Source organism: Nuphar pumila, chromosome 12 (assembly GCF_984573655.1).
Source record: "Nuphar pumila chromosome 12, dmNupPumi1.hap1.1, whole genome shotgun sequence".
Lineage (NCBI taxonomy): Eukaryota > Viridiplantae > Streptophyta > Magnoliopsida > Nymphaeales > Nymphaeaceae > Nuphar > Nuphar pumila.
In genome coordinates this window covers 11,322,685-11,335,306 of record NC_143260.1, presented here as the reverse complement: position 1 = coordinate 11,335,306, position 12,622 = coordinate 11,322,685, and the positions used below count along the sequence as shown (strand labels likewise).

The following is a 12,622-nucleotide window of genomic DNA, read 5'->3' as shown; positions in this document are numbered from 1 at the left end:
GTAAATGGGTTCTTAAAAAGAAGTACAAGACTGATTGATCAATAGAAAAATTCAAAGCAAGGTTGGTAGCAAAAGGTTTTTTCCAAAGGGAAGGTGTTGATTACACTGAAACCCACTCACCAGTTGCTAAGTTTGCATCCATCAGGATAATATTATCCATAGCAGCTCATTATGATATAGATGTATGGCAGATGAATGTAAAAACTGCCTTCTTGAATGGTGACTTAAAAGAAACCATATATATGTTTCAGCCAGAAGGATATGTCACAAACAATGACAAAGTATACAAGTTGAAAAAATCCTTGTATGGGCTTAAGCAATCACCAAGACAGTGGTATTTCATTTTTCATAAAGCAATAACCAAGATTGGATATGAAGCAAATCAATTAGACCACTGTGTATATGTTTGGAAAAGTGGGAGTCACTTTTATATTTTATCTCTTTATGTTGACGATATATTATTGACTGGAAATAATAATGATATGATAGTCAACACAAAGAATTGGTTGTATACCAAATTCGAAATGAAAGATAAGGGTGAAGCTTCATATATTCTGGGAATCAAAATTACCAGAAATCAAGAATTAAAAGTTCTCAGCTTGAGTCAAGAAAGATATATTAATTATATTTTGAAGAAATATAGAATGCATGACTCAAAACCCATTGGTACTCTGGTTGTTAAAGGAGTGAACTTAAGTAAAAGTGATTGTCCAGGAGAAAACCAACAAAGACTAGATGTTCCTTATGCCCAGGCTGTTGGAAGCTTAATGTACGTTATGCTCTGTACAAGACCTGATATAAGTTTTGCAGTAGATCTTTTAGCAGATATTAAAGTAATCCTGGTTGGCCTCACTGGCAGGCTGTCAAAAGAATCTTTCGATATTTGAAAGGCTCAAAAGGATTACAATTGAGTTTTCAATCTGACAAGTTTGATTTGATCGGATACTCAGATGCTGACTTTGCAGGATGCAAAGATGATAGTAAATCTACTTCTGGCTATATCTCCCTGTTTGAAGGAGGTGCAATAGCGTAGTCGTATAAAAAGCAAGGTTGTGTGGCTTTGCATACTCAGGAAGCTGAGTATATTGCCTGTAATGCAGCAACAACTTTTGCAGTATGAATTAGAAGGTTCATTTGTGATTTAAAATTAGATATTGAATTTGAACATGTACATATTTTTTGTGACAACCAAGTTGTTATTTCTTTGATGAAAAGTGGGCCAGATAGCTCTAAAAGCAAGCATATAATGGTATACATGATATGATTGAACGAAATGAGATAACCGTTGATTATCTACCATCTTCAGACATGGTAGCAGATCATCTTACAAAAGGGATCCCTGATGATCTATTCACAAAACATATGGCACACATGGGATTGAGATACTTGTAATTACGAGACAAATCCTTATGGAAAATCCGTAATCATTACATGAAAAACCCACAATAGTGGAAGCAAGGCTGGCATATATATGGCCAAGTGGGAGATGTTGGGATGAGTGACCATTATCCGCTCATCTCGGCATATCCACGAACATGGGCCCGTTCGTGGATATGCCTGAGCAGTTATAAAAACAAGTTTTAAAAAGACATTTTTATTAAACCGTTTTCAAGTGCCTGTTCCAATAATCTCGCTGAACCTATCTGTATAGCTGAGCTAAAAAAGAAATCCGAGAGATGAAAAATTATAAATCATGCTCAGCACTTGATGTGCGTGATATACAGTACAAGTCTAAGCCTCTCGAAACAAACCTTACAAAAGGCTTAAACAGCCGATCTTCTTCTTCTCCTGATTTTCAAAGATCTATGCTCGGTTCACCTGCTGCTTCGATCGTCTGCTGCGCACTCTATCCATCATTCTCTACAACTTCTATGTCCAATCTTATCTTGTACTGGGCTTTTCTTCCTTTTTTTATGTACATCTTTTTCTTTTTAATTTCCCAGAGAAAAAGGCCCGGTGGAGATTGTAGTAGTCACGTCACGCATGCCCTTTGATCTATACATATCCCCATTTTCTGTGCTTTTAGAGCATTAGCAGAGATACATAATTGTCACATCAATAATCTCTAATTTCATTTATTCCATCCAATCTGTGGTGCACTATTTTATTTATGATACATTCATACAAAAACTGCTTTTTCTCTCTTATTGCAGCTCACAATGCACAGTGGCACCCTCACTATATTTATTAACTGTGTGCAAGACTTACGTCAACAAACATTGATTCATGTATCTCAGTCGAGGACAACCTTAACATATTGAATACATGAAATGTACACAGTGGCACCCTCACTATATTTATTAACTGTGTGCAAGACTTACGTCAACAAACATTGATTCATGTATCTCAGTCGAGGACAACCTTAACATATTGAATTCTGAAATGTACAGATCAAGGGCATGCATGCCACAGATCTCACCCAGAGGAACTCAGAAATCAAGATGTGGGGGCCCATTTTCAGCTCTGGAGCCTATGCCTTGAACTAGTTCCTCCTCAAACAAATATTGAATTCTGAAATGTACACAGTGGCACCCTCACTATATTTATTAACTGTGTGCAAGACTTTACGTCAACAAACATTGATTCATGTATCTTAGTCGAGGACAACCTTAACATATTGAATTCTGAAATGTACAGATCAAGGGCATACATGCCACTGATCTCACCCAGAGGAAACTCAGAAATCAAGATGTGGGGGCCCATTTTCAGCTCTGGAGCCTATGCCTTGAACTAGTTCCTCCTCAAACAAGAGATCTCAGATATGAGCGCACCTGAGATCCTTCGTCTCATGGTATGGAAATTGCACATTGGTAAAAGTTCCCATGGGAAATGCTAAAAGAAATTTTCTCAAACCATAAAATGAGCTTAATGCCCACCGAATTTACCTAATACAACTGACGCATATTCTCATCTTGGTAACAAGCAAATATATTCAACCACCAAGTCACACCCAACCAGATTTCTTTGATTTATAAGAGAGTCCATGTACAAAAACCAACACAAATGAATGGCTAATACAGTATCCCAAAGACAGAAAAAACATTTGAAAATACAACTTTTGAGCAGCTGAGAATGTAGGCTACTGCATACCCTGAAAAAGGGTCCTGAAAAAGTATGAGTGTAACTCCATGACAAGCAATAGCCAATTAGATAGCTCCACCTGCGAGCTTGTATTGCATTTCCACTGTTTTCCTGTATTCTGCAAACCAAACAACAGAAACCAATGCCCAAGTCACACCCAACCAGATTTCTTTGATTTATAAGAGAGTCCATGTACAAAAACCAACACAAATGAATGGCTAAATACAGTATCCCAAAGACAGGAAAAACATTTGAAAATACAACTTTTGAGCAGCTGGGTACTGCATACCCTGAAAAAGGGTCCTGAAAAAGTATGAGTGTACACTCCATGACAAGCAATAGCCAGTTAGATAGCTCCACCTACGAGCTTGTACTGCATTTCCACTGCTTTCCTGTATTATGCAAACCAAACAACATAAACCAATGCCCATGTCTTAAAAACATGAAGCAATCCGGTGTAATCATACACTCGAGTCATGCTGCCCTACATAGAGACTTGGAAATCTGTGGTGGACAACACAAACAAGTCGATGGTAGTGGCTGTAGTTTCAATTGCAGACAGGCCCTGCCTTACCATCTATGAGTTACCAAAGGACTGAGTGGTATATAAGAATAGATTAAGTCGGTGAGTGCTCTTTTCTCATAGGACATTACCCTTTCAGATGAAGGTCGTGGAAATTAGCATCTTCTGTGGATACTACTAAAGGCACAACTTTTGATTGATGGGTACGTTAAAAAAGAGTATCATGCAGCAGCTTCCACATGTATGACCATGAATCCAAAGATTGAAGGCACATATGCCTAAGATGATTGCGCTCTTTTCCAATGAGAGCATTTCACATGGCTTCTGGTGAACACCAGCCTAAGAGAGGGTGGTGTATGTTCCCCCCCGATGATTCACTGAATCCCACATCTGTGTTCGGGGCTTTGAATGAGCACCACATATACAAGCACATGAGGCTCGTATTCTCGTGTATGTTGACATAACTTTGCATCGGACTCTGGTGTTGTTGCAAAGACTTAAGTACCCTTTCTTGCTATTCTTCTCATAAAGTGATGGTTTGAGAAAATGACAAAAATGCCCTTCATTCAAAAAAGAAAAAACAATCAGTTCAAAAAAAGGACAAACATGTCCTCCATCCAGAAAGTCGAGGATGATGTTGACTCTTCAAAGTTTTCTTCTTCTTTCTCCGTTCAAAAAAAGGACAAACATGTCCTCCATCCAGAAAGTCGAGGATGATGTTGTTGACTCTTCAAAGTATTCTTCTTCTTTCTCCGTAAAACACTGTAAAACCCTTTCTCTCTCTCTCTAGAGAAGAAATCAATGGAGGCAAAGAGTTCTCCCTGGAGAAGGCCATGAACATCAACCCTCTCACTCTCTCTCCCTTCTCTCTCTACTTCTGTGCACATCCAACAAACGATCCTACATTGCTCCATCAAACACCGACTGACATGCACACTGACTGTAGCATCGTTCAACTTGAAGAGTTGATATGTATAGGAGAATACAAAGATGTTTCTCGGATTCATTGGAACCTGTTATTTCTTTTTCAATGTGCAGTTGACTCTTATCATTTTCAGTTGCTTTTTAGATTGTACTTTCAATTCTGGTGTATTTTAAATCCATCGATTTGTATATAATCGGAGCTCATTTCGATCTGAATTTTTTACTGCAACTTCATGCATATGTCTTCATGCTCTCCACCAAAAATTAGATTATTCTAAGTTTGTAGGTTCAGAACCTGTTATTTTGCACCATCAGGATTTTAGCAGAATCAGGTCCAACTTGCGGGAGTGATTTCTCCCTAACCAGGGATGATCTTTCTGATCCGTAAAAAGGGTTATTTTCTAAATTGAATCTAGTTTGTCCATACCAAATTTCAACGATTTCTATAGTGTTTGCATACCAGTTTTGGGTCAAAAATCACAACCCTGTGTCATTTTAATGGCTCAGATTTTGATCAATTTTGTCAGAATTTTATTTCCCTAATGAGAGATTATTTTTCAATTTTGTAAAATGGGTTCTCTTCGTTTATGTGTCTAGTTCATCTCTGTAAATTTTTAGAATTTTTCATGATCAATTGCTATTTTATTTTGATTTAATACCAGAACCCTGTATCCAGATTTTGTAAATGTTTTGATTTTGGCCCCCATATCATGACTGTAGCCCTCCTTCAACAAATCGTTATTTGATTGACAATATTCTTCAGGAAATCATTGTTATGATTTTTTTGACAAGAGTAAACTAAATTCAGGACTGGATATAGATTAATCTTATTTAACCATGATTAAACAAAATAGTTCCAGTTTTTTATATATTTGAAATATCAAATAAATATATAAAGTTATAAAAATTTCCAGATATAAACTAGATAAATAAAGAAAAAAAACTCTTTTTACAGATTTGAAAAATGATCTCCCGTTGGGGAGATATGACTCTTGCAAAATGAACTAAAAACATGAGCAGCTCAAACGATATAGAGTGTGACAGGGTCTTGGTTTTCGACCAAAAATAGGTATGAAATTACCATAAAAATTGTTGAAAATTGATAGAAATAAACTAGACTCAATAAAAAAGACACTGCTTTTTACGGATTTGAAATCTGATCTCCGGTTTTACAGTGTTTTACGGAGAAAGAAGAAGAAGACTTTGAAGAGGACAGTGTTTCAACATCATCCTCGACTTTCTGGATGGAGGACATGTTTGTCCTTTTTTTGAACGGAGAAAGAATAAGAAGACTTTAAAGAGTCAACATCATCCTTGACTTTCTAGATGGAGGACATGTTTGTCCTTTTTTGAACTGTTTGTTTTTTCTTTTTTGAATGAAGGGCATTTTTGTCATTTTCTCAAACCATCACTTTATGAGAAGAATAACAAGAAAGGGTACTTAAGTCTGCAACAACACCAGAGTCTGATGCAAAGCTATTTAAATCAAGATCAACTTGTCGGGGTATCTCCCTAACTAGAGATCGGATTTTCGATCCGTAAAAAGCGACATCTTCGTTATTGAGTCTAGTTTATTTCTGTCAATTTTCACAAATTTTTATGGTCATTTCATACCTATTTTTGGTCAATAACCAAGACCCTGTCACACTCTATATCGTTTGAGTTACTCAGGTTTTTTGTTCATTTTGCAAGAGTCATATCTCCCCAACGGGAGATCATTTTTCAAATCTGTAAAAAGGGTTTTCTTTCTTTACTTGGCTAGTTTGTATTTGGAAATTTTTATAACTTTATAAATTCATTTGATATTTCAAATCTGTTAAAAACCAGAACTGGTTACAGAATTTCAGGTTCTGTAACAGGTTCATTTCCTGAAATTGAACGGTAACTTTCAAAAGTCACCATCTTCAAACAAAAAAAAAATAGAAAAATCGTGAGAAAGGGTGTTACAAAAACCTCTAGCAAGAAACAACCGAAGGAAACATGAGTACCATGATTAAACAAAACACTTTATTGCGCCGGGGGAAGCCCCCAAACCCCCTCATGTAAGGGCAAAATCTCTGAATCAGGCTCCACAACTCATCAAGTTGAATCATGCTATAGTCAGTGTGCAGGTCAGTCGATGCTTGATGGAGCAATGTAGGATTGTCTGCTAGATGTGCACAGAAGTAGAAAGGGAAGGGAGAGAGAAAGGGTTGATGTGCATGGCCTTCTCCAGGGGGGATTCCTTTCTTGGATAATCCTGCAGTGCATCAAGTTGAATGATGCTACCCATGCTGGGAAGAGCCCCCATACCCCCCTCCTGTAAGGGAAAAAACTCTGAATCAGGCTTCATATCTCATCAAATTGAATGATGCTACCCATGTTGGGAAGAGCCCCCGAACCCCCTCCTGTAAGGGCAAAAACTATGCTACCCACGCTGGGAGGAACCCCCAAACCCCCCTCCTATAAGGGCAAATACTCTGAATCAGGTTCCACAACTCATTAAGTTGAATGATGTTACCCACGCTGGGAGGAGCCCTCAGACCCTCCTTCTGTAAGGGTAAAAACTCTGAATCAGGCTCCACAACTCTTCAAGTTGAATGATGCCAACCACGCTGGGAGGAGCCTCCCACACTGGGAGGAGCCTCCCACGCTGGGAGGAGACCCCAGACAGAGTCCTATAAGGATAAAAACTCTGAATCAGGATCCACAACTCATTTAGTTGAATGATGCTACCTACGCTGGGAGGAGCCCCCAAACCCTCCTACTGTAAGGGTAAAAACTCTTAATCAGGCTCCACAACAGTCAATGTGCAGGTCAGTCGGTGCTTGATGGAGCAATGCACAGGATTTTCTGCTGGATGTGCACAAAAGCAGAAAGAGAAGGGAGAGAGTGAGTGAGAGGGTTGATGTTCATGGCCTCCTACAGGGGAGATTTCTTTCTCGGATAATCTTACAGTGCAGAGACCGAGTCTTAAATAATCATCTTCGGGGCACTTAAGTCTTTACAACCACTCTTTTTCTAGAATCGTCATTTTTTTTTGGCACCAATAGAGGAGGGTACTTAAGTCTTTGCAATCACATCAAACTCCAACGCTAATTAATGTTGACAAACATGGGGATACGAGACGCACATGCTTACATACGTGGTGCTTTTTGGGCCCCCCGAACATGAGATGTAGCTAACTGCCCTGTTCGGGGGGGAACATATAACCTGCTTCGCCAGCCTAAGCCTTGTGATAGAGCAGGTACGGTCAAAATGTGCACCATGCAGCAGTTCCATCATATACAATGCATAGCATGCGCCCAAAGAATCTGACATGCTTAGTACTACTGTAGGTGAAGGGTTTCACTGGGGAGTCATTATTTGGTTCTGAGTTATGACATGCACTTGGGTCTTGGGCCTTTTATCATCTCAAACAGTTTAATATTCTATCCTTCTAACTTTGTTTATCAAAAAAAAGAAAAAGAACACACAAATTTAATATTCTATCAAACTTTGTTTATCAAAAAAGAACACAAACAAAAATTTAAAAGCCAAATTTACAGTACCTTCTTGGTTGCTCCATAATGCAGCAGCTGAAGTGTTCAGTGGTGAGTCATTGTTTGGTTCTGAAATTCACGCCAGAGAGAGAGGGAGAGTAGAAAATTTCACATGAGAAGATTAAACAACCAAAAGAGAAAAGAAGCTGCATGTCTCACGACTCTCACCTCCTAGCAGACTCTGAATTAATAGCAGAACTGTCCTAACATCATATGCAGATGACCATTTATCCTGATGGGAAATTACAATCAACACCATTGTTCAGATCTACTAAAAAAGCCGGCAATAGATTAGACACCCAGTTACCCACACACACACCCTCTCTGCCCCTCTTCTCTCTCTCTCTCTCTCTCTCTCTCTCTCACACACACACACACACACACACACGTGTCAACATTGTGTCCAAACCTGAAGAAAAGGGGAAGAAGAAAAAGGGGATACAAACCTGAAGAATGTCCAAGCAGATGTTACCACAGGTATCAACATTGGGATGGAAGCACATGGTCTCAAATTTCATCTTTGGTGGCTTAAACGGATACTCTGTGGAGAAAGTCAGTGAGAGCTTGTAAACCATGCCTTCATACACGGTGTCCTTGCTTCCTGTGATGGTTCCTTTCCAGCAAAAGATGTTGTCCCCTTCAGAGAATGCCGAAATTCCCGGATCTCCACTCATCTACAGAAATCCCAAAAGGAAGAGGAACCCAAATAAGAAACCCATAGAAAACCGGCGAGGAAAAACATTGAATGAAAGGAAAACTAATAAAAATATGGTGGTTGATAAAAAAAACTTACCATTAAGGCCATCAATTCAGATTGCAACCTGATTTATGCGTCCCAAAGAAATTAGAGAAAGTCGTTAGATACCAAAAAGAAGGTCTCGAAGAAAAAGGGAAAGAAGTAAAAAAAGAAACCAGAAAAAACAAAAGGAGATTCCTTATAGATGGCAACCATCAGTCAATCCCCAACAGGAAAAGAAGGCTTCAAAAAACATTCAAAAATCAATCTGAGAGTAAACCAAGAAAGGGGACTCCCATCTTGATTGGATTTATAATCTGAAAAAGTGAGATGATGGAAGAAAGAAGCTATGGAAGTGAATCAAACAGGAGAAAAAAGAACCACAAAGACTAATAAAAAAAACCTTCGTGTAACAGATTGGCTGTCGACACTCTTGGCGATGTTCTGAGGGTGCTTTGGTGGAGAAGAAGAGACCACAACCAGCGTGTTATCTTGATGCTCCACAGATATTTGACGGGTTGCTTCTGCATAAACAGAGGGAGCCATCCTTGAATAAGGGGAAGAAGAGATCTAAATGGGTGCTTCTGCTTTTTCTTCTTTCATCCCCCAAAGCGAGGAAGGGCCTCCTCTTCTTCACAAGAGAGAGAGAGAGAGAGAGAGAGAGAGAGAGAGAGAGAGAGAGAGAGAGTATGCGAAGGCCAGAGCCTTATGAATTCGAAACTTTTTGAACGTTAGAGATGAACGGTGCATATTTTGGCATCTCAACGACTAGGTGGGATCTTTGTCGGTCCAATTTAATAATTTAATTTGAATTACAGGGTCCAAATCTATAAAACATTAGAACCCGTTTTTCTTTGGGCATGGGCTGACCCATTCAAGCTGAAAAGAATTGGATACCCCACCAATGAAAATGGTTTCTATCCGGAATAGCTACATTCATGGAGATTTGGATTGGAATTGGACACTGGTATAGCCAAAAATTGCAAAACCTCCATCCTGGATCCTATCCGTTTGGATGGCTCCATGCTTGGATTTGTCACGAGTCAACTCTTGACTGGGCCGAGTCTTATTGGATCAGATCCTTTCCGAGTCTAAAAAGGGACTCAACAACAAAAAAACCACCGACTCGAGGGCAAATTCAGTTGACTCAAACAAGTGGGTTCATGTGGATAATTGGGTAGAGGCAATAGGATATGGGTCATCGACAGAAGTAGTGCCCTCATCTTGGATTTGGATCCAACCAAGTCATGTCTCATCCCTTAGTCAAGATATGGGTTTGGGTTGGATATCAGTGATGGATCCGTATCTAATTTTAGTTGCAATATTAGTATTGGGTAAAAACAGATGTGGGAGCCAAGATTTTTACATGTGAGAATATGAATTAATCCGGATTCCCACAAGGGCTCCGCTCATCTGGTGGGGGTGACTTGTGAACTTCACCAAGTTGACGGGATATCACAAGTTTGACACTCACCGGCGGCGTCCCTTGCTGCAAGGTAGAAGCTGGGTGTACTCTTCAATGGGCAGAGGGACCTCAAGGGTTTTACCTGCTGGAGGCCAGCCAAGGTGCGGTCCTTGATGAGAAGGGTGGGGTTCCTTGGACTATCCAAAAAATAAATTGGTCCAGATCTATAAAAAGTCCAACTAGAGAGAATCTTAATCCAACCCAAACACACATTACTACCTTATTTAAGATTCACGTATGAGAGTAAGGTCTTGGATCCAGTCAGAGGTTAGACACAAGCCGATCTATCTGCACCCTCTCCTACACTTGAATCTGGTAAACGAGCCTAACGGGGCTCAGCTTGTTTACCAGATGATTGATCTCGTGACTCGGCTTGTGTTCATGTTTAAGCGACCCAACCTCAAGCTTGGCTTGTCTCTGAGCGAGATCAGCCCAACAAGAGCTGGCTCATGTAAAGATATTTCATATTATTTATATATAAAAAATAAAATTTTAATATATTACACCTAAAATATGCATATTTTATATATGTTACATTTAATAGTTCAGTATATATTTTTCCTGCTTCTTTTTCTTTGTGTATCTATATGTGCATTATTTTCTTTATATATATATATATAAAAAAGAGAGAGAGAGAGAGAGAGAGAGAGAGAGAGAGAGATGAAAACCTGCGAACCACAAAACATTCGAAAAACTTTAGACCATCTGATCATTTTATGTTCGGACAATCCAGATTTATCTTATATATAAAGTAAAACACTCCCTAAGCCTGATTTCCCTTTAACTATCACCCTCCTAGTCGCTCTCTCCCTTAGGCGAATTTCACAATGGCACCATCCATCCCTCCGGCGACTTCTGCGATGACATCCCCCTCTCTCCAGCGACTTCCGCGATGGCACCCTCTCCCTCTTGGCTGCTCACCCGAGCCAAACACATTGTGTTCGGAATTGACTCATTTAAGCTAAATGAACTGCTCATGGCTCGGTTTGCTATACGAACTGATCATGAACGAGTTCGTGACTAGCTGATCGGTTTGTTTACCAGCCCTACCTACACCTGCATCTCTGTTTTATGAAATGTCTAAAGGGATGAGCCAGATACTGAAGTAAATGATGTTAATTTATCCGGAGGGAATTTACCACACTATTTTTGCAATTTTTATTTTTCTTCATTTTTATTAAGAAAATATGAGCTAAAATCGGATGAACAAAATAAAATATAAAAATAAAATGTATTAAACAGGGCGAAATTAAACCTTCTGCAGTCATTTTCCAGTAAAGTTGCCAATCAGGTCTAGGTTCTGTACCAACCCAATTATACCATCTTCATGGTGCGTGTGGGCTCTTCGCAGTTGGCCCATCTGAGCTGGGTTTGAGTCAATATTTAGAGCTAGACCCAGTCCAGACTGGGCGTAGACATGGTCCCTGCCTACAACTGGACCAGTTAGGTCCACCCAAAATAAGTTTTGAACATTATCTATCTGCTCAGTTGGGCTGGAAGGCACAAGCAGCCGAGTTTTATGCCCTTGGTGGCTTGGTCTGGCCCGGGGTAGGCTTAACTTATGCATGCCCATTCATGTTTTGGTATTACATTAATTGAATCTAAATTCAGTCGTGTCTGGGCTGGAGTCAGCCCAATTCCTTAAAATTCAGATTCAAAAATTAAAAAAATACCATGATGTGGATTCTATGTCAACCATTACACTAAGGGCACGTTTGGAAGAGAGAAAAACTCTTTTGGACAAACAGAGTTTTTGATATGAGAAGTTTTTCAAAAGAAAGTTTTTTGTTTGTTTGTGTAGCATGAGAAAAACAGTGGAAAAGTGTGAAAAAATGAGAGAGAGAGGAGAAAGGTGGTGGGAAGTGTAAAAGGTAATTTTCTCTTGCTAGGAAACATTCCTCCACCTCATTATGGAGGAATGTTTCCTATAAAAAAGTATAATTTTTAGAAAAAAGTCTCTCTTGTTTGGAAGGGTCGAAAAATCAGTACAAATTTTCTATTTTGCATCACTTTTTCTACATCTTTCTTGCTTCCAAATGTTTCCTAAGGAGAGGTTTGGAAGCAAAAAACATTTAACAAAAGTGAACCAAGGTTGGGAAATCATATGGTATTTTTGACTTTTCCAAACAAGCAAAAATATTTTTTTGAGAAACATTTTGAAAAAAGTACACATTTTGACAGAAAAGACTCTTCCAAGAGGGTTGGAGGAGTCTTTCCTACCAGGAGAGACACCCCCTCTCTCAACACTCAAAAACAGCCTCCTCCTCCCTCCCCCTACCTCACCCCTTCCACTGATTCTTCTTCTCCTTTGGCCGTTCAATTGCAATTAGCAGTGAAGAAAGGGGGTAGCTTCTTGGACAAGAACGACCCCT

General features: G+C 39.3%; 1 protein-coding gene across 1 annotated transcript; it reads right to left on the bottom strand.

Annotated features, from left to right (window-relative positions):
- Positions 1 to 3,146: 3,146 nt before the first annotated feature.
- LOC149819984 (ubiquitin-conjugating enzyme E2 20-like) lies at positions 3,147 to 9,331 on the bottom strand. The gene is made up of 6 exons (XM_089981714.1): positions 9,189 to 9,331; positions 8,843 to 8,870; positions 8,496 to 8,723; positions 8,218 to 8,281; positions 8,059 to 8,118; positions 3,147 to 3,199 (listed from the first exon to the last, which is right to left on the bottom strand). Exons 1-6 carry the CDS (start codon positions 9,329 to 9,331, stop codon positions 3,147 to 3,149), a joined length of 576 nt encoding a protein of 191 aa, XP_089837840.1.
- Between the last annotated feature and the right edge of the window lie 3,291 nt (positions 9,332 to 12,622).

What these genes read in the sequence shown, in the direction of transcription:
- LOC149819984 (XM_089981714.1), bottom strand. Translation starts at nt 9,331, where the DNA reads ATGGCTCCCTCTGTTTATGCAGAAGCAACCCGTCAAATATCTGTGGAG. An exon ending in TCTGCTTGGACATTCTTCAG is followed by an intron (nt 8,282 to 8,495) that starts GTTTGTATCCCC and finishes ATTTCCCATCAG; the next exon opens with GATAAATGGTCATCTGCATA. An exon ending in ATTATGGAGCAACCAAGAAG is followed by an intron (nt 3,200 to 8,058) that starts GTACTGTAAATT and finishes TTTGGTTTGCAG; the next exon opens with AATACAGGAAAACAGTGGAA.